The sequence below is a fragment of the Oxyura jamaicensis genome, chromosome 3 (genome assembly GCF_011077185.1).
Source record: "Oxyura jamaicensis isolate SHBP4307 breed ruddy duck chromosome 3, BPBGC_Ojam_1.0, whole genome shotgun sequence".
Taxonomy (NCBI): domain Eukaryota; kingdom Metazoa; phylum Chordata; class Aves; order Anseriformes; family Anatidae; genus Oxyura; species Oxyura jamaicensis.
This window is the reverse complement of record NC_048895.1, coordinates 90,961,946-90,984,372: the sequence shown is the minus strand read 5'-3', so window position 1 is coordinate 90,984,372 and position 22,427 is coordinate 90,961,946. Positions and strand designations below refer to the sequence as shown.

General features: G+C 35.8%; 1 protein-coding gene and 1 long non-coding RNA gene across 2 annotated transcripts in view; one reads left to right on the top strand and one right to left on the bottom strand.

Moving 5' to 3' along the window:
* Nucleotides 1–22,427, bottom strand: part of EYS (eyes shut homolog) — an 883,205-nt gene that overhangs the window by 91,185 nt on the left and 769,593 nt on the right. Inside the window, exons 40-41 of the mRNA XM_035323172.1 lie at nt 14,960–15,068; nt 10,931–11,151 (exon numbers count right to left, since the gene is read on the bottom strand). Coding sequence (XP_035179063.1) covers nt 10,931–11,151; nt 14,960–15,068 — 330 coding nt within the window. The remainder of the gene's footprint in view (nt 1–10,930; nt 11,152–14,959; nt 15,069–22,427) is intronic.
* The window catches only part of LOC118165220, a 45,112-nt gene continuing 37,313 nt past the window's right edge, over nt 14,629–22,427 (top strand). Inside the window, exons 1-2 of the long non-coding RNA XR_004749923.1 lie at nt 14,629–14,826; nt 14,954–15,243. This is a non-coding gene — a long non-coding RNA (uncharacterized LOC118165220). The remainder of the gene's footprint in view (nt 14,827–14,953; nt 15,244–22,427) is intronic.

The following is a 22,427-nucleotide window of genomic DNA, read 5'->3' as shown; positions in this document are numbered from 1 at the left end:
CCCTGTGCCAACTTGACTTCCAGGGTTTAACTGAATAAGCATATTCCACCCTGGGGAAGGCTAGGGTTTGAGGATACAGACAATCAGAAACTGAGAGAAAGCACCACAGAGGGAATGGATCACAGCTCTGCTTCCGTGTATTGTAGGTGGCATTGAGACCAAGGGAGATTCCAACCCTTCAGCAATCTTTCACTGTAACTTCTCCATGAAATTTGACCTGGGGAAAGCGGGGCAAAAAAACCTAGCCACCTTTAAAATACACGATTTATTTGTTAATGGTTGTTAACCTTCTATATAGTTTATTCTCTCCAATACATTCATATCCAGGTAGCGACTCTGTTCCATAGAGCAATATCATGACTACTGATGAAAAACAAGAGAAAAAGTCTGGATTACATAAAAAGAAACCACCCTGAAAACATGTTTAGCTTCAATTTTAGGTTTTAAATCAATCTCTGACTTTTTTTTTTTCCAAGGTGTGAAGTTCATAATTAATCCCTGAAGGTATCCAGGAAACAACTTAAATCTGGGTTAATGAACTACTGTGCTTGATTTCCACCCTAGAAATATATTGTACTGTTTCTGCAAATGGTTTACAGGATGGAGAAGTGGGTGAATAATTGGACAAGTATGACAACTGAAATATAATGATGATAAACTACCATATCATATGCAACTACAAAACAACAACAACAACAACAACAACAACAACAACAAAAACGGAAATTCCTCAGCCTACAGATAGTAGCAGTCTTTGTGTTTTAGCTGAAGATTTGTGTTAAAAATGCTAACAGTTTATAACTTATAATCCCTTGCTGTTAAGAAGAATTTATTTTAGAATAAAATCTCTGTTACTGATGCCATAGTTCCCAGAATATTTCTGTGTGACTTACAGGGACTTTTCTTTGGCTTTTCCAGACTCTCCTTTGTATAATTATGAAGAAAATAAATTACATTAAAGCTATGAATAGATGCCGGGCAAAAATTGTCATCAAGAAAAATAGAAAAAATGGCTATTTACAAGACAGCTATTGTGCATCTTGAACAAATGTTGCTCGTTTATATTTCATTAACAGTATCACTCTCACCGTACTCAAGATTATGTTCTAATTATCATTATTGTCTGTTGGGGATCTTACCTATTTCCCTGTTGTTCTCTTACAACTGGTGGGAGACAGAATAAATCCAATTGCCCTTTGCACCCTCACCAACAAAGTATTATAAAACTCCATAGTATAATGAAGATATGACAATTACAAATAAATGATCAATACATGCTGAAGAACTATGAAGAGCCACCAAATGGTAATTAAACTGTTTGAGTGCATATACACACGGATGTGTTCATACATGTGTTCCTATATGGATACTTAACTCTCACTTCCATAATTCCTGATGATTACTGCAGAGATGGTGAGATGGTAACTAAGATATGAAACTTCATGCTCTAATAGCAGCCTCAAAGGAAACTGGAAAGAGAAGTCATGGCCACAGCTTCTGAACTGAAGGCTTGCATACCCATCTGCAATCTTGAGAAAATTCTGGGAGGAGTGTAGGTAGAGATATTTAATTTAAATAACAGTGCTACATAGGGGAGCCCTTATAACTTACAATTTGACTAACTGCTTAAAACAATATTCCTGATTCTGACCAACTTGTCTCTGTCTGGGATATTTCACCCTGGGAGATGCCTGAAGCTCTCCTTCCAATTGGACTTTTTCAGAATTTGATTTCATTGCTATTACAACCTATTCCAATATGAGTGTGAAAAACTACCAGCAGCTCTATAGTCTTTCATGTACACACCAAAATAAAGTATTTGTTAAAGTAATTTATATGTTAATATCTTTAGAAGTGGCTCAGGTGCAGCAATGAGTAGGATGTCCAAAAACTCGTATGACTATTTCATATGGTCCAATGAAAATAACACAAGCGCATTAGAAGACAATAAGAAGAACCAATATGGTCAGTTTTCTGTGTAACTTCCCTCCAGAACAATGAAATACTTTCTTATCTGACTGTAAAATGCCTTACTAGGGTAATGTGAGAAGAAACCTAGTGCAAACACTGACCTCCAAGCCAGATGATTTTTCCAAAGAACACAATAAGGCTAAATTGATGGGCATACAGAGAAGGTGACCGGAATACAAGAGAACATCATATCCCTTATTGAACACTGAGGCCTTGTGGAGTAGTAAAAATCATTCCTTGACTTCTCTGATCCTCTAACTCATAACTCTTAAGTGCTATCAGTTCTTGAAGTAGCAAAGAAGCCATACCAGCTGCACTCTTATGAGCATCTGAAAAGTGTAGTTTAGCAAGGTATGACTAGGGAGTCTGGTAATAGTACAAATACAACTGTTACAAAGAGGAGCTTGTCCATAAAGGGCTTTTTATCTAGTAATACAGTATTCTAGTCAGGTAACTGAACAGCATTGATACTGTTTAATAAATAAATGAAATAAATAATAGATAGCTAATACTGGAAATAATTTCATGAGCTTTTAAGGTGCTGTTGTGAAAGTATGTGATTCTATGATTTTTATTGTTCCACAACTAGTCTAGAGCAATGCTAGAAGACTTCATGGATTATGGAAAATGCCAATGGACTCATATTAGACCATGTGCAAACTTCTGCTATAAAACTTCAAGATAATCTGAGGAAGGTTCTGGTTGAAGAAGCAGATTCTTGTTTGAAGGTCTCTTTATCCTTGTATCTGCTAAGGTTACAGAGAAGGTAGAGAGAATCAGTCTTTAAGAGTGGTATTATCATACATGGTTTTGAACAAGACAATCTTTTTTGTACAGGGATGCACTAACTCTCTAGCAGGACACAGATAATTCTTAAGTCTGTGGATTCTTTACAAATAACACATTGTTCTTCCACACACCCTTTCACTTAAGAATAATATACAACCTCAATAGGTCTTCCCTAGCAAAAATAAAAACTAAAGCCATTTCACTCTTTCACAAGTTTTAAGATTGATATTTAATATGAAACAACTGGACTCAGTTGTGAGTAAGACTATCTTTACACGCACCCCATGTATTGACCCACAGAAATGCTCAGCGAGGAAAAAGTAAGGGACTAGTGAGCTTACCTTTGCCTTTGAATATTCAACTGGACAACTGTGGATAATCAGTACGGGCAGAATGTTCCCTCTATTTCTGTCTTTTCTCCTCCCTAAAAGCTAGGGAGGAGAAAATATTTTGGCTAGGTTTGGCTAGCTAAAAGAAGCCTAATCTAAATGTATTGTATTCATGCACACACAACATATGGACATGCACATAAGAACTGTGACTACGTGTATGCCACTCTTTGTATTTAGCTGTACATATGATCATAAAGTTTTTTTTTTTTTTTTAATGAAATCCAGAAAAACAAGGCTTAACAGTCATAAAAATAAAATTCAGTTTCCTATCTTTCTAAACAGAACTTTAAAAAAGTGAACTGAAATGCTGTCACTGAGAAAGAAATAAAGTAACAGAAACAAATTTCCTAACACTACTATAGCTCATATCCAGACACTCCACATTCAGGCTGAATATTAACCATGTGACTTTCAGTTCTCTATTCAACAAGATGCCAAAGGTGAAGAAGGATTCTCAAAACCATAATCAAAATCTGTTCTCTGAGGTCACTTCAGATAAACTTCACTCTCCATGATAAGCTCCACAAACAGTTATTCAGAACCTTGTTCAATCTCCATTCAACCATGCTAGTAAGGACTGAAATGTCATTTTTTTTTTCCTCCCTTATGTGATTTTCATTGCTTGAAGTCTAGAAATCTATCATTAGTAGGTGTGTGTGTTGAGTTAGGAGCAAAGGAATAAATGTTCTAACATATATTACAGATACTGCATTATTCATCTTCCTCAGTACCAGTCTTGTAATTTTATTGTGATATCTTACAGTAAACAGCTAGAGCCTACAATGGTTCCTTATGGAAAACATACACATTTTCACTGAAAGCATTATCTCTGTGGACTTTTGGGTGACCATTAGTACAAAGAATGTGGCACATTTATCATTTTTCATACATCTACTACATGTGATAAAACATATAAATACAGTGCTGGCTATACTGTCAGGATTTATAGAGCAGTGAACTTCTTACAAAAACGCACGCACTACTTCTCTAGTTGGACAAATGTCTGAACAGTGTTTTGAGTAGTTATATATCCATGTAAACATCTCAGTCACTTTGGAGAAGGATAGTGTTTGATTCATTTTCCTGATATCTTATGTTTTAAAGCTACTGCAAATAAGATTCCCCTTCTGGAAGCAGTGCTATCATAAATGCCAATTTGGTTGTGCAGTAATCCTTGAAAATGATGTTGCATGTATTTCTGGGAATTGAGTCAAATCATTCCAGAATGATTGCTATTAAAATGATACTAACTGATATTTCAATACCAACACTAAAATTTGAGCTATGGCAGCTTCTCTGATTTAAATACAATTGAACTCAGATGATATATAAACATCACGTTTAACAAATTTTGTGCACAGCTTGCACATTGTCTAAACAGTGAGGAATTTAAAGTCTATTTATACTTGGATCCTTGCTTTTTCTGCATGCTCTGTTTTCAGCATGTTGCTTTTCACACTAATAGAATACTAAACCTGCAGATCTGAGAACAGAAAAAATTGATTTTTTCCAGACATTTTTAATAGAACCACCACTGTACTGCCTACATTAAAAACAGAGGAAGGTTTACTCTTTGATCATCTCTTTTTCCAACTTGTTTGCTTGGATTTGGATTTTAATGCTATTATTCAACCAACAAAATTTGTTATTTCAACAATAGTTCTGTCAGAAAATGAGGTTCTGAAGCTAAAAAATTGTGAAAAGTGTACCACATTTTAATCCCCGGTAAAAGAGTTGCATATTTTGAATGAATTTAAATAGAAATTATGTTGGACTAGGAAGAACAGCAGTCAGGTTCTACCGTATACAACAGTATCTATTAATATACAGTGTTAGTAAAACTGTAGATTAAATTTTCTCTTTTGCTTGCCTCTTTGACATTCCCACAAAAGTATGATGTAATAAATGTATGTCTAACAGAATTTTGGTCATTTCAAGAAAACCAATGGTATTCTTTCTCATTCTCCTCAAAAATGATGTGACAGATGTTCCGAGTAAGAGAGTCATTATTTTTCCTAAGATCAGGTGGAACCTGATACAATGAAAAATCTCTCTATCAGAAAAATAAAACAATTTGGAATTAAACTTAAATAATATATATATATATATTTTACCAAAGCCAAATTTAACATAAGCATTAGAAAAAACAATCGATTTCCAAATGTGAATCTTTCATATGTAGCAAACTCCAGCTACACTAGCTATCTAATTTAATAAAATGTACAGGATCCAACAAGTTCAGTCTCCCAGATGAGTCTTCCTAAATAATGGCATGTAGAAGCATGAATTGAAATAGTAATACCCAATGCTGGAGTTGTCAAACTTGTGTGTGAGCATCTTCAGTATTGACAGAGCTAACTCAAACCCAGCCCTTTGGAAGGAAGCAGGAAGCAGGATATCTTCTTTACACAAATCAGTATTACTTAGGCACATATAGAGCCTGAAATTCTGAAAAAGTTTAAGGTATGAACAACATATCTGGGTCCAGAAGAAGAATTCACAACTTCCATCTGGAAATCTACTCCCTTTTCTTCCTTTTCAAATCTACTTATATAAAAATTAAATCCTTTCTTTAGTTTATCTTTGTGCAGGAGTTGAACACAGCAGAACTTAAAAACATTATTTCTGGACTTAATATGGATCCTAGTGCTATGTAACTAGGATTCATATTTGTATATCCAACAACAGCATCAACAACAAAATGGGAGTTCTGGAAAACATTCTTGCCTGAGTCTTCTAGTCTAGAAAAGAGGTCTAGGAAAAGATCCTTGTAATATGATCAGTTCTGCTACTTCAGAATACCTGGTTCCTTTCTTAGCTTATAGCTAAAGCAGTGATGGGAGACCCATTAGCAGTTCTTAAAAATTCACTTACAATACTATTAGTGTTACCTGGGAGGTGCTTCAATGGTCCCTGCTTTGAGAATGGGAAATAGCTTATTCTCATACAACAATCCTTAGTTCAAAAAGCCACCAAAAATCGGATTCTCTGAGATTGATAATATAGACCTGTGCTAAAAGTCTGAGAAAAACACATTTAAAGGGGATAAAAGTTTACCTTTAGATGAATTCCTTCAGCTAAAACCTGACTTGACATGCATTTCTGGCGTATGGACACAAGGAAGCATAAGAATTATTTCTATCATATGTAATGGGAAAGAGTCAATATTTGAATAACCCCTTTGAAATGGAAAATGAGATGTAAACAAAGTTAGCACAACATTTTAGAGTCTCCAAGAACCATAACAACTGGGAATAGAGAAGAAAGAAACCATGAAATTTGTTGTCACTTAACCTGCTCTTCTCAAGAGCTGAAATATATGGAATTCTATCACTCATCAAATTCCACTATAAAATTTCCTTTTACTTAAAAGAAAGCTAATTTAAAATTAATTTTATAACTTTAAAAAAGGCATTAAAACCTTTTCAGAAGAAGTTTGGGAAAAACTTCAGACTGATTTTCTCATTTGGTGGATTAGTTCTTTAAAACTTAAAAAGAATGGTATGGTCTTTCAAAATGTGGAAAACAGTTTCTGAAATATGATTTAAAATATGGCCATTCCTATCTGTTGTAAAGTTACCCTACAAATGAAATCTACATTTCTGGGGAGGTATTTCTTGCACTTTCAGGGACCAAAACTGAAAATTTGCTTTCCTGGCATAGTTGGTGCATATGGCATTCATCGTGGTTGAAATCTGAAGATAAGTGTCTCTCTATTGAAATTTATTGCTAATTGAGTTTGATTTTTCAGTCTTAGCTAATTGATTAACATTAATGGATCCATCTGCTGTACCAATATATGGGGAACAACAACAGTAAGAAAAATCACCGTGAGAATAGTCTGAGACGCTGGAAACATGATTGTTCGTGGGGAGCAATTAACTTTGAGATAGTACTCCGCACTACAAAAAATAAGCTTGTCTATGTTTACATTTTCCCGAGTCTTTATACAATTTAAAACAAATGTATTAATCAAATGCTACCAGCATTGCAGCTGACAATTGTCAAACCATTGGTGAAGTAATTTTATGAATTTATTTCCTACACACAGATGTGTCTTCTTAATTAACACTAAGCTTGGTTTGCAACATCTGGCTCACACAAAGAAGGGGCAACACAGAATATTAAGAGCTTCCAAGGTTAATCTTACCATGCCCTTTCAAAAGCAGAACTTAAAATAAAATGAACTTTGATTTCACAAAATTAGTCATAGAACTATATGCCACTCAAGTCCTAAATTTACTGAATAGTTATTTTTTTTCCTCTGAAATAAACCACTCTCTGGAATTCTACATTTAGCATGGATTTAAAGTGCAGTGAAAGAGCTAGTGAATGTGCAAAAGTGCTTCTAAAAGCCACAGGGCATTTACAAATGAAAGAGAATAGTTTTTAAAAAATAACAAAATAACAGTTATGTAAAGAATTATAAATTTAGATTCATACTAAAACTCTCATTCGATAGTGCATATGTTTAAAACAGAATGGCTTTTGTGCTACACACAGATTTTTAGTCAAAATATAAATGGAATTGTGATAACACTTCTTTATTTTATGAAAGCAGAGGGGCTCTTAGAGCATAGATATGACTATATAAGCATAACTTCAAAAGAATAAAAATAACAAGAGATTCTGACCTCCACAATATGATGCATTCATTAATTTCATACTGTGGCAAAGTGGTGATTGTGTGGCCCACCACCATGGCCCTTCCTGGACATCCTGGGGCTGTGTCTGACCCTTGTCAGGCAAGTAACTTTCATTTCAGAATGACTGTAAAAATGTTTCTTATAAAACACACCTGTCTATGCACAGCAGTATGTGTTGACAAGTTCCAGTGCTCATTATAAAACATGGCTGAGTTATTCATTATATAATACTTCATGGCCTTTCAAAAGCAAAAGCTCTAATTAGTTGCCAAGCACCTGAAGAATAACATGCAATAAAAAATCTTTTTTTCTTGCCACTTAACAGTGTAAGTGAAACAACTGGCAACATCTTAAACAAGTCAATAATAGTTTTATAAGTGTCAAATTACTGCTTGTTTTATCTGAAAATAAATAAATAAATAAATACAACTAAGTTGTTTTCAGTAATAAGTAGGCAAGTAGATAAAATTAATGATGGAGATGGGAATATTTTTACTACTATTGATGTGGTGGTTTAACGTGGATGGGCAGCTCATCACCACCTCTCCCCTTCCTCAACACAAGAGGGGGAGATAATACAATGGAAAAAAAGGCTCATGGGCTGAGAATGGGACAGGGAGATGTCTCAACAATTACTGCTACAGGACAAACAGACTCAGCATATGGAAGATAAATGTAATTTATTTCCTATTACTAACAAGCCAGAGCAGTGAGAAAAACAAAACAAAACAAACAAAAAAAAAAACAAACACATCTTGCTCATCCACTCTCTCCTACCTCCTCCCCCCCAAGCGGTGCAGGGGAATGGGGGCTGTGTTCAGTGTCTAATGCTTCATCTCTGATGCTCCTTCACAGTCAGTCTCTGCTCCCGTGGGGTCCCTCCCAGGGGATGCCGTCCTTCCTGAACTGAGCCTGCGGGGGCTGCCCACAGGCAGCAGCTCTTCAGGAACTGCTCCCACATGGCTCCGTACCACAGGGTCCACCCCCAGGAGCAAACTGCTCCAGCATGGGTCCCCCACGGGTGGCAGCTCCCCCCAGACCCTCTGCTCCTGTGTGGGCTCCTCTCCATGGGCTGCAGCTCCGGCCCAGGGCCTACTCCTGCAGGGGTTCTCTACAGAAGTATTTTTTTCCCCTTACTTCAATCTGCTCTCCCATAGGCCCACCCAGCATCCCTCCCTGGCCTGGTTCTGGCCAGCAGAGGGTCCCTTTTGGACCCGTCTGGAGCTGTCTCTGATCTGACATGGGGCAGCTGCTGGGCTCTGCTCACAGAGGCCACCCCTGCAGCCCCGTGCTACTAAAACCGTAACAAGTAAAAACAATAGATTATTTACAGCTTATTGCTTGCAGTCATCAATATAAAATCATTACCTGAAGATAACAGTGTTGTGTAGTCCACATGCATCACTTTAACACTGGGACTGATATTTTTTTCCCTAGAAACTATATACAGAATATCCATCTCTGTTTTTTCAGTTCTCCAGCTCCACACATAACATGGTGTGAACCACTACAGGGTTCCTCTCAATCTGAATACTGGTTTGTCAACTAGTTTCTAGGATAAAGCAACTAATAAACTATTGTGGAGTTAAGGGAGAGAGTAGCATCTTTCAGCTTCAAGTATCAAAGACCATTTGTAACTAGGAAAAAGGTGATGAGTACTACAGCTTTAAAGTTGGATCTATTTACTCTATAGAGTTTGTTAGACTACGTACACTACGTTAATAAATAGATTCCTAAATAGTTTTAGCAGGAATTGTCTGGAAAGAATTACCAGAAGAGCCTATTCTTACAGAATATTTCACCGTTCATTTTGGGAGATGTCATTGAAGCAATCAATTCAGGTCTTAAGACAATAGATTCGGAGGAAAAAACTTTGAGGAGTGTTCATGTCCAGATTAGAGACACTCTGGAGCCAGACCTGACAAGGCTGATCAGGAGGTATAAAAGTCATTATTCTTCCATACCTCCTCAATCTGATGAAAGCTGTGGAAAATGGGATCAGTAAAGAGAAGAAATGGGTTTCTGACCCTGGCATTGTCAGGCAGAGTCCGTGTAAAATGCCTGCCAGCACCTTGTCACCCTGTTTACATCCAGCACAAAGAAATTGTAGAAGATGGGTACAAGACTCATCAAGAGTACATCTTGTAGATGTGTCACACGCATACATTTCATCACTTCTCAGAAAAGCAGAAGCAATTTGTTCTCTCCTTAGTTAATTATATGGTATACACTGATGGCGCTGTGTTGCACACACTGTGGACAAAATGAAGCATCAACACTTTGGGATGCAGGAATTGCACCTATCTAGCGACCTATCCAAATGGGACTTCCATGTCCTGAGACACAATCTGTTTTGTGACATCTAGAGGAATGATCAGTCTCTGAAAAAGCAAATCCTGTTCTGGCAAGTATATGTTATGAAGTCAGAACTGCAGAACCTGAATACTTTTAAAACAGGCATGGCAGCTACTTACAAATCACCATCAATTTTAAACAGAAATGCAGTTCTCAAATTCTGAGTGCCTTAGACAAGTTACTATGGCTTAAAAACTTACTGTGCTTCAACTGAACCATCATTCAACTGAAACACCATCCTCTGTGCTTTTAGTCCACATGTTTTTTGGATCCCGTTTCTTCTTTCATTATGATGCATTTTAACTTTCAAAGGTTCTTTGAGCATACTTTTGCATAAGTGCTGAAGGTGATGACTCACTTGTTAATGTTTTCATAGCATGGTGATGAATGCATGTGATGTGTACCCAGAACACCGTGAGGATGGGTGAGGATACGGGCCTAGCAGGATATGGCGTTAGACAGAAGAATGAGACCTTATGTGATTTGGTCCTAACTGTAAAAAGAGTTTGATTTAGTCACCATTCCTTATAGGTGAACTAGTTGACCATGAAGGAATTCTGGCAGCAACCCAATATGCATGGAGCATGGACAATGTAATTACATTTTATATCTGTTTTCATGTAAGCAAATAATGTGTAAAATCTCTCTGGTAAGTCACGAAGCATTATCGGGACAGAAGATAGGTGATTACTTTATTACACAGAAAATTGTAATAATTTCTCATTAAGGATGCCACTGTGTAAGTAGATGATAAAATGATAAAATGGTAACTCTTACCTTGTGCAGGTCCCACCATTGTGACATGGATGATATTCACATATTGGAACATTACAGTTCTCAACATTCCTCCCTCCAAGAGCCTCATCTATGATGAACAATTCTTTGTTGTTAACTTGAAAATCCCTAATGCATCCTTTATAGCCATGTATTTGCCCAACACATCGAGGAACCTCTTCACGAACAGGAACATTTCCAAGAAAGATTGATCCAAAGGTGATCTGCAGAAACAAGAAGAGAAACAGCAGAAAAGAATGTGATATGTGATGATACTATAAGCAATGAAGGAATAATAAGAGATAAGGAAACAGCCATTACTTGAAGATGGTCAAAAGGGATGATATTTGATTGTAGGATTTTTTTTAAATGTGACTCTCTTTTTTAATTTTACTTCATACAAAGAACCTTTTTTATGTGTGTGCATATCTTCAAATGTGCAAAACAGCATATGTTCTATGAAATACAAATTTGAATTCTGGGACTTAACTAACCTTAAACATGGTTTAAGGTTTTCTTAGCGTTTCCCTCAGTCTACACTAGAAGTTTTACAATCTTGGTTGTGGGCTGGCACAGGAACACAGGAGAAACTGTATACTAAATGATAAAGCTTTTCCTTAGGAATGGGGAACTACAGAACCCCAAAATAAAGGAATTATACAATCAAGATTTTACATTTCCTGAACGAGTGGCAAAAGAATGGACCACTATACTGAAGTCCAGGAGAAAAGGGAAAGGTTTAGTTGGTAAATTTTAGAGTCACAAATGCCTAGAACATCCTGGTAAAGGTACCAAAGAAACACCCAGAACTATTTCATACTGGGTCTGACCAAGTCATATTAGTGTTCTTCTGCTACCTATCTAAGATGAAAAACCTTTTCCATAACTTATAAAAGTTTTGTAAGTGACTTATTTAGTGCTGTGAATTCCACTCCTAAAGTTGGTGTTTGACTATGTGGAGCTCTAACATGGAGCTTCACCATGCCTAAGTTCCTTTGCCTGTCAGGAATTGAAAAGATCATATATTTTTTATAATTATTTAAAAATCAGGTAAAAAAAAATCATCATTCTGTGATACATTTACTTATACAATACCACCAATCCAGAAAATGAGTGAAACCTAGTCAGTTCAAGTATGAATAAATCAGTGGAATAACAAATATATCATAGGATGTGTAAAACAGAGATCATTTATGTGAGGAGATAATTTATAAGTAAGGAGCCCTTCATATCATATCCAGACACCAACTGCAAAATTTAGGAGCAGAAGGAGGAAAACATCATATTGACTTGTCTAGGTTCCACATATCTATATCATCTTGTTTTGCTGTTTCTTACATGGCTTTTATCACTGCTTGAACTATGCTGCTGACAATCTACAGTGAAATTTGGAGATACAATGAACATGAATGTCTTCAGATATTCTTCTACTTACAATGACTTTCATTTAAAAAGAAAATGAAAAAAAATCCTAAACCTTTTAGAGCATGGATAAAATTAAATCAGATTTTTCACATGGAAAGAATTCAAAGACATCAGTTCAGCACTTGTCAAACTCATTTCATATCACTTGACTCTCTCTCCTATCAAACATAGCTGTAAACCAGCATAGTTTCGGACAAGATTTGTAAGTAGTATTTGCAGACAGACGTTTTCTCTCCATCTGTGAACCTGTTACAAGAATTAAGCAAAGCACTGGACTGGAATGTACAATGTCTATGATTAAAAAAAAAAAGAAAAAAAAAAAAAGAAAAAAAAGTATGTATCTAACACTTCTCTTGCACAATCTTTTTATTATTGGACTTATTTTACAAAAGTGATGACCTGGGGGCAGACCCAGTGAACCACAGAATAACTTCAGTTGGCTCTCCTCAGTTTCTTGCATCAATGGTTTTTATCATAATATATTAGATGTTCACACTCATGCTAGTACACCATAAAGCACATTTTTTTCCTGTAAAGGTCCTGTTCTGAGTTAAGCTAACACAACCAGAATATATTTTAAGGAAGCACACAGGAAAAATTCCTGTTAATCTTGTTAATAACCCAGCAGCCTTAACATAACATTATGGTAATGTTATTGTAACTTTCCTAATACTAATGCTTATGTTTTCTAACACTTATTTGTAAATGGCCCTTCTTCACCTGGAGCCATAGTGGTAAGGAAAATCAATTTGGCCACTATGGGGAAAAAATTCCTCAGTCCTCCTAGAGGTAAGAAACCTTTTTTCTTTCATTGCTTGTGTAAGTGTAAAGAAAACAGTGGTTTCAGGAGGTTAGAAACAGATCTGTAAAGCACAATAGTTAGTCATGAAGATCTGACATTTGTACTATACACCATGTAAGTGGTTATCTGAATTAAATACAATTTGGTCCCTTGAAATACATGTTAGTGGTTACAGAACAGTAAGTGCACTTAGTGAGAGCATCTTTTGAACGTCTTTATTCTAAGAGAATTCAGTTGGCATGGTCCAAGACTGCTCTGCAACATGAACTGAAGTGTGCTAAGTGGGGGTGACCAGAACATTCACTTCAAAAATCCATATGAACTGAAATACAATTGTGGACCCCCACAAAAAGAAACAGAAAAGAATCATAGAATCATTTGGGTTGGAAAAGAGATTTAAGACCATCTAGTCCAAACTTTAACCTAGCATTGCCAAGTCTACCATTAAGCCATGTCACTAAGCTCTACATCTACACATTTTTTGAAGACCTCCAAGGATGGTGATTCAACTACTTCTCTGGGCAGCCTGTTCCAATACTACACAACCCTTTCAGTGAATAAATTTTCCCTAATATTCAATCTAAACCTTCTCTGGTGCAACTTAAGGCCATTTCTTCTTGTCTTACCACTCAGTGCTTGGGCAAAGAGACCGATGTCCACCTCTCTATAGCCTCCTTTAAGGCAACTGTAGAGAGCGATAAAGAGCCGTGGACCTTCTTATGAATGGAAGAAATTTCGTGATTAGGGGCAGAAAGATTCTGCTGTATGAACATGGAGCATGACATCAAAGGTGTCTGCCTGTAAGTTTTTCTTTAGTAAGGTATTGCTGGCTTCTCTACATGTTTATGTACTGATGGGTGAGCTTTTTCCAGATTCTCTACACAGAAGCTGCCAACAGTGATAGATTTACTTTCTGATATAGTTATAGACCCCAGACATAAAGGGACAGAAAAAGAAACCTTCTACCTTTTCAGAAAACTGGGATGATCATCTCAAAGCTAGGAAAAGAGAAAAAATTGGGGTAATAGTAATATCTAACATAAGTTAATTCTTTCTATCAAACTGAGCAAACACAAATATTGACTAGGAAGGATCAGGGAAGAAATCCTATTACTAATTGACAGAGCATACCATGCAATGCACATCATGATTAGTATCTCTACAGTTAACTGTACTGTCTCTTAGTGAATAAACTTATAAAGTGAACTCTCAATCATAGTTCAAATTCTCAAGTCCCAAACCACCTAAAATATACCATGCAGAAAGAATCTTGTGATGTTAGAATGCAGAACAAAAACAGGTGATAAAATGGAGACAAAGAATAACAGAAAATCTCTAGATCTGGGAAAGTTGGCCTATTGCCCATTTACGGTGAGTCTTCTGTTAGCAGTTTCAAAATGGAGACAATCATATTTATAATACTGTTCAGAAGGCAAATCATAGCAACAGTTCTGACACCAGGTTAAGTCAGTGATGATTCATAACTGCCTTCCACTATACAGTGTGGATTGCAAATAAAAATAACCAGGATTACTGCTAGACATTATCTGAATTCTTCCTAGCAGCACCGTGGCCTAAGTCAGTGACACTGCAAACATTTTATTTTTCCTCTTGCAGTATCAGTGTCCTTTTCATGGACTTTAAACAGCTGAAACAGGCGTTTCAGGGTATGGTAAGCTGAAGAAATCATTGGAAATACTATGCATGCCTTATGTGAAATGATATATTAAAGAGAAAGTAAGTGCACATAATGATATCTGTGTGTTCAAAGCAAATAACTGTTTTTTGATGTTTTGCAGACTCACCTGAGATGCTTGATATGAGAGCGAGAGTCTGTGTTGTACAGGAGGATTTCCATCTGCAGCTATTTCAATCATGCAGTACCCTTCAGGACTGCTAACAGGCAACATATAGCTGGAAGGAAACAGAAGATCTCATTACTGTTTATGCCACTGACAGAGGAGTATTCGAATCTCATACAGCAAAAGCAAGGTGAAAAAGATGCTTCTGCTTCCATTAGGGATGACAGTCTTTGGACAATATGAATTCTAGTTTTATGGCTACATGGACTATCCAGGAGACAAAAGATGTAAGTTTCTTCTTTTAATTCCCCTCTTCCATTTGCTTTCCTACTGTTCTTGACTCTAGTTTTTGAAATGTATACAGAGATGAAGAAGAAAGAGATCTTTAAGTGGGTACTGGTAAATTGTAAGTGCTAAGTGTGGCTGACATGTGGTCTCCCTAGTACAGAGGATTGTTGGACAAGTATCATCAATGTTGAATGATGCTGAACTCCATAGGTGGAAATTTCCTTTTCCTGCCCTACCGGGGAAACAGAAATGGAGTAAGAAATGAAAGACTGCATACCTCAGAGCAGCAAGATTACGAAGTTATATAGTTATCACTACTTGGGAAGCATGCTGTTAGTATAAACTCTGGTACTGAGCTTGAAAGATAAAGAAGAATATAACGTTAAGGGAATTTGTAAAGCAAGCACTAGTGAACTTTCAGTCAGACACCCCAAATTCTTTAAGTTCTTTCTATAATGAGATCTGAGGAAATGTTATGAATAATACCAATAACAAAAATCCAATCCAACAAGATGATTTTGAAATATATATATATTTTAAATATATATATTTAATATTTAGAAAGGAATTTGCATAAACATTACTGCAGCAATGGCAGAATATGAGAATATTAGTTGATAGGTTCTTTAAAACTAAGCTTTGATAATTCTGTACAGGTGCTTCCCACTTCCATCCTCAGTTTGAATTTTCAAACACTTTAAGAGAAAATGTGATGGGCCTCCTTTTGGGAACCTCGTTCACATTTACTGACTATATGCACAATAAGTCATCAAACTCTACTCAGTCATATCCATACAATTGTACATACAATGTGTTTCCAGAGTAAGGACTTTAACAAGAAAAATGCTACATTTTCACAACATTTTGATTCTGAAAGAAATTTCTATATTTATTTGGACTGCCAAATTTCCCATGTTTTTAGCTAAACTAAGAGAATGTCAGGAATCTCATAAACTGCTTTGTGTTGGTGCAAATTAATCTTCATGTCAGGCCTCAGACTTACAAAAGAGTTGACATATTTTAAAGCCCATGATGTCCTGGACACTACAAGCACATATTACTGCTCTTAGAAACTACATACCTCAGCTCTTTCAAAGATAAATTTACTCCTGGATGAACCGCAGCAAAACCTACCACACTCTTGAATGCCAACTTCCTCATGTACAACCACCTGTTTGTCTGCTGCCATGGTATAATTTATCCTGTGTTATGCCTTGAGCTTTGCTTTTCTACTTGTGTCTACAGCTTTACTTTCTATCCTATCTGTAGATCCAGGATGAAATCCAGAGTCTCAGTTTTCACCTCTGGGTGAAGTTACTAGGTACACTGTATTGACATAAATTGATATAGTATCAGCCCCCTAATGAATATGGGTACATTTCTAACACTAACTGCAGTTCAGTGACATCTGAGTGAGCAGGAAAAAAACAGTACATCCACCAACACAAGTCACATAGGCAGTATGTCTATATCAGCAGGTGATGCACCCATACAAATAAATCCTGCCTTTCTAATGGCTATATTGCTTCTGGTTCCACAGCTACTTCAGTCAATACCAACTCATTGACTTTTCACTGCCTTCTGCTGCATGGGGTTGAAATGTGTTAAATTATTTCACCTTTGTAAGTATGCAATACTTCTCCTACTTTTGAATTAGGAACAACAATGTTTTAAAAATTATTTATAAGACAGGTATATGAGTGGCATCTTCCAGATTGCCCTTTAAAATGTGACCTAGACTCTTAGACTATTCAACTGAATTTGAAAAATGTTCATTTTTTCTTTAATTTTAGTTTTTTTAAAAAATGAAGTTGCTAATATTTTAGGTTAAGTTCCTTCTTATGTAGTATAAAGTTATAATAACATTTCATTTTTAATGTAGGGAGTCAGCAGCAATATCTGCTGTTCTGAAGATTAGCTAATTTTCACAATTTCTTTATAAAATGTGGACTGAGTAAACACAAACTCCTTCTCAATAAATAATGGGCATTTGTGATTTCCTTTTTAAATATTCAGTATAAGGACAATTTTGGAGGAAGTACTTCTATCTACTCTGATTTCCAGCCAATTTGTGGTATGTTAAAAATACCTTGAATTTCATTTAATATTCCTACTAATATTTCTGCTGCTCCAGGAAAATCACAGTGTATAAAGATAATTTTCTCAGGTAGAAGTAAATTTACCATTCTTGTGGGGAAAACCAACTCATACCCTTTCCTTGACACTTACCTGGTGAGGTGGATTTTTTGTCATAAACCTAATATACCCATGGCAGTGCCTCCTCCTCACCCCTGCCTTGTCCCTGCTTTTCAGAAAGGTTTCTGAAATCTGCATATTCTGCATTTTATGTATTAGTTCAAAGTTTAACCCTACATATCACATTTGACAATAGTCCAACTTACAAAAATAAAGCTTTAAGTGATGTGGCAATATTCATAAATAAGAATGTTTGCCTGATAGAAAAGAATAGAACATCATGGTCTATGTCCCTTTGATCAGCTTCAAGCAACGAGCCTACCAAGCTGAATTCAGCATTTTAAATATTCATTGCAAATGTCTGGTATTCAAACATTATCACTGCTGTGGGTACGTAATTTCTCTTGTTTTGATTCTTTGCAAAGGAAAGAAAAAATACATAGAAAAATAAAAATAGGTGCAATTAAAATAACCTTTAAGGATTATTCAATGCTGAAGTGTTTTTTATTGCAGTATCTTTATGTAGCTAATCACAGGTATCCTAAATCATATATGTGCTAACATGGTTATCCCTACTCAGGTATATCTGGTGATTCATTCTACTTTTAAAGTAACATGTCAGAGAAATGGAAATAATAAATACCTATAAGCAGCAGCTATTACACAGTGATTTTGAACATCAGGTCTCAACTTCACAAAGAACATAAAGCTGTATTTTTTTTAAGATGTGGCAATGAAAACTCAAAGGGAAGAGCCGATTAGATTAATGTCAGCCAGCAGATTAGTGACTGAGCTGTGAGAAAAAAGCAGAGGCTGTGAGCAGCAATCTACTGTCCTGTATTCCGGAGCACATGTTAGGATTGCTGTCACCACTGCCTTCAGCATTTGCTCCTTTCTCTGCAAGAACTTCCAAGCAAATAATACGTGAAATTCCTCTCTGTCTTATGTCACAGAAATGAAAAAGTCATTTGAAATGCGAGAAAAGTGAATATTTTTCATGCTTACATTACCACAAAATTAGGACTGTTTGAGTTTGCTAGATTACTCACACATGCTTAGAAGAGCTTTTGAAAAGAGACAGAGCATGGAAAATTTCAGCCCAAAAGACAGCTTTCTGAGAAAATTATGAAAATAATGAAAAAATGGCAATTAAAACAGAAATGCTGTCTCTATATTTACCACAGCATTTGCAATCACAAAGTAGTAAAATATGGACATATGAAAGATAATTATTCTAGTTTTTAAAAACAATGATGGAGAAAAGAATGTGCTTGAAATGTTCTGCAGCAGAAATGACCTGAAATAAAATGCCTCTTCATCTAGCTGTACAACTGGATAATATTTCTCTTATAAATCAAGATTAAATCTGTCTTAATCCTGCAGCTAGATAAATGCAGCAGTATTATTACACACACCTCATATATATATATATATATAAATCCACTATCTACATTAGAAAAGATAAAACCAAACTGATGATTTATTCTCTTGACATTTTTTCTTTCTTTTTCTAATTAACCTCCTATTATGAGATACTGACCTCACATAAAGAACACCTGAGATAAAAGTGGCTAATCCGACATCTTTAAATTTTGACGTATTTGTAGTTCAGTTGTGCTTTTTCACTTGTTTAGATGCTGAAGGCATTTCAGTCCATCTGCCTCATATCTCAGTGGCATATTTCAGTTGCATTCAAAGCCGGCATATTTTTACCTCCAGAGACAGTGACTGAATAGAATGCAATATGATTCCTATTGCAGGATTATTTTGTCAGGCACCAAAATTGGTCTGATTCATGCACATCACACTTGTAATGATATAAAAAGGTTTCACGTAGCAGAAGAGAACTGAGTGTGTCGAGAGTAGGTATGGGAAATGTGTATGTGTAGGATGCATGGGAATGATATACAGAGCATTTCTTACAGTAATCTAACTAGGTCTGGAGCCATGTGGAGCCCAACCTGTTCCTGTAAATGCTAAGGTACAGGCCTGATGTAGCTGAATATTTGTTTCCACAGACTTGAAATGAGAAGAGGTTCAGACTTCTTTTCTGTGTTTGGCTTAGAATAACATGATTTTTCATAGCTGCTGTGGATTTTATATAAGCTCTTGTCAAGAACAAGAATTAACAAAGGGTTTACTACAGGGGCTGGTTCTTTACAAAAGACTGACGGACAGATACAAAACTGAAGTTGCATACAGTGATTACTGCAGTTACTAGTTACAACTTGATTAATCAGGTGACCAAGCACGGAATTTCTAACAAAGTGCAATGTTTACCTTACATGCTTGTACCTATGACACAATTGTAGATATAAAGAATGAAATTAATTTGGGTTGGAAATTGTATTAAAAGAAATCCTCTTAAACTAGCAAAGACTGAGGCACTTCTAAATCTGTCACCTGGTATAATCTTGCTCAAGTAAAGGTTTTATTTCAAATTATCACAGCTACTTCTCCACATGAGAAATGATTGTAATTTCTTTTTCTTCAAGCTGGTCACCAGGTGGCACTAAAGGAGCACAATAGAAAGTATGATCAAAAAAACACTGATGTCTCTTCTAATCATTGGGAAGACTGACTTAAGCTCTAATTGATAGCATGATTGCTTCAGCTACCAGTTTATATCAAGGGAAACACAGTAAAGTATCTTAAACTGATTACATATTTGACAATACGGATGAGAATGGGTCCAGAGAGTGGAACTTCTGGAAGACTCTTAACTGCATTCATGCATTATAACTACATAATGTAATAATCTAAAGATGGTGCATTCACAGTTGTGTAAACAAACTTAAAAAAATATAGTTTATAGTAATTAGATTTTCTGTATAGTGCTGTAGGTGCAGCCATATTTCTAACAGCATAAGGAGAAACATAAAATTAAAAGGTCAGATCAGTGGGTACAAAAAAAAACCCAGGCTTTATGAAGACATTTGGTCTCTAATTTTATGCAAGCTAAATTGTCATAGAAAGATATATATATATATATATATATATTTAAATCAATATCTAGAAGACAGAAGGTGGGGGTTTTTAGTCTTCTGAGAAATTATTACAAAGCATTTAAACTACTGTCCACATTTTAATGTTACAATTGGAGGATTACTTTTCAAACTATTTGCTATTTTTTCCTTCAAGCTGATAAACAGAAACCCATCTTAATAATACATCATGGGAAAAAAAAATCCCAACAAAAACACAGATGATTCTTCACTGAAAAAGTGTTGATATTAAAGAGACAATCTCAAATGACTCCTGAAAAACACTGAAACAGCAGCCTCGTTTACACCCTTGATTAACCAGAGCAGTTGTCAAGGGAACATCTAACCAGCTGTCAAGCAATACAGGAGATTTTTCAAGAACAGTGATTTTACTTTTGACTGAGCACATTCAATTCACAAGTGTGAAAATGTGTACTGTGCCTTACAGTTTTAATAATCTCTTGGAACTTCTTTCCAGAATTGCTGCATTTATTATTTGTTTCATTAAAAAATATTTCTGTTATCAAAAACATACCCTCTCTTCCAAAAAGTGACTTCAACATGCTACTTCTATGGAAATATTCATATGTTTCTTTACCCTCTTCTATTTCAACAAGGTGATTCAACAAGGTGAAATTTTAGTATCACTAAGCAGTGATAATTATAGAAATGAATGCTTCATTTTATGTCTGACATTTTATTTGAAATCAATGAAATGTCTGTTGTAACCTCCAGCCATTCAACACCAAATTTCACGTTTTCTAGTTGTTATGAAGTGACCTAGATGTAAATGCATACCAGCAGGGGAGAGAGAGAGAGAGAGAGAGAAGAGGCAAGGGAGTCGACAGAAGAACAGAAGAGGAAAAAAACACAGATGACTTTGACCCCTAATAGTGTTTTGCAGTACTAGTAATCTCCTGATGCTCTTTATAAAAAAGAAAGTGTGTTTGTGTGTTTATTGGAATGTGTTACTTGTCAGAGGTCTGGATCTGGAAGAGAAAGGAAATTCTAGCTCTTAAAAGGCTGATGGGGTAGAAACTCTGATTCTTGCTGACAGTTTGTTTTGAGTGTTTTCTTAATTGGGTCTTAGTGTTTGGTGTTTGTGGAAGATTCAAAAGCTCTTCTTCAGTATGTGAAGTAAAACAATTAACAGTTCTTTGGAAGCATTACACCTAATATTACAGTCCCTGTTACTGCTGACACTTCCCTCATATCCATACATTGAACTCAACAGCCTTCCTCCTAACAATGCTAAAAAATAGCTTCTGCTATTTGTACTTAAGTTCTTCCCTTTTTCCTTGGTAAGTTTTAGTAGAGTATGCAGGAAAAGCAGAACTTTAAAAATACATTAAGATAGAGAAACTTCAGAGAGAGAGTGAATTCTTTAAGGATAGCATACATAAAAGTGGACGTAATAATGCACATGAATATCTTTGGGGCTATAGTGTGACTTATGATTATAAGCAGCTGATCTGATTTATTCATACTCAAGAGTATTGTAGCTAGCATACAAATGATACTGCTTTTCTATCAATATACTTGGTATGCTTGTATTGCAGAGAGGGTCCTGCAATAGCGCACCGATTCTCTATTATTCAAAAGGAAGTTGGAGGTCTGTGTTACTGGCCTGACTCCTGAGTGCTCCACATTGTTTTGTTGAAAATACTGTTTATTGTTTTCTATGAAAAGAATAGCCGCAAAAAGGATTGTCTAAACAGGACTGAAAACTGAGCTTTTCCTGATCAGTCCAATTACATCATGGTTTACTTTGAAAGTCTTCCTGACACTCCATTTTCTCGTTCTTCATTGTGGGTGCAACCAATTATAAAGAAAGAAAAACAACAACAACAAAAAGGATCTATGTAGTTGTTTGAACACACATACATAGTTTAATGGCGACCAGTCTTAGACACCACTTTCAACATTAATTTCCTTTTAAATTGAATGTTTCTTATTTGCATTTGATTATGGATTTATTGGCAGGGTTATTTTATGCATAGAAC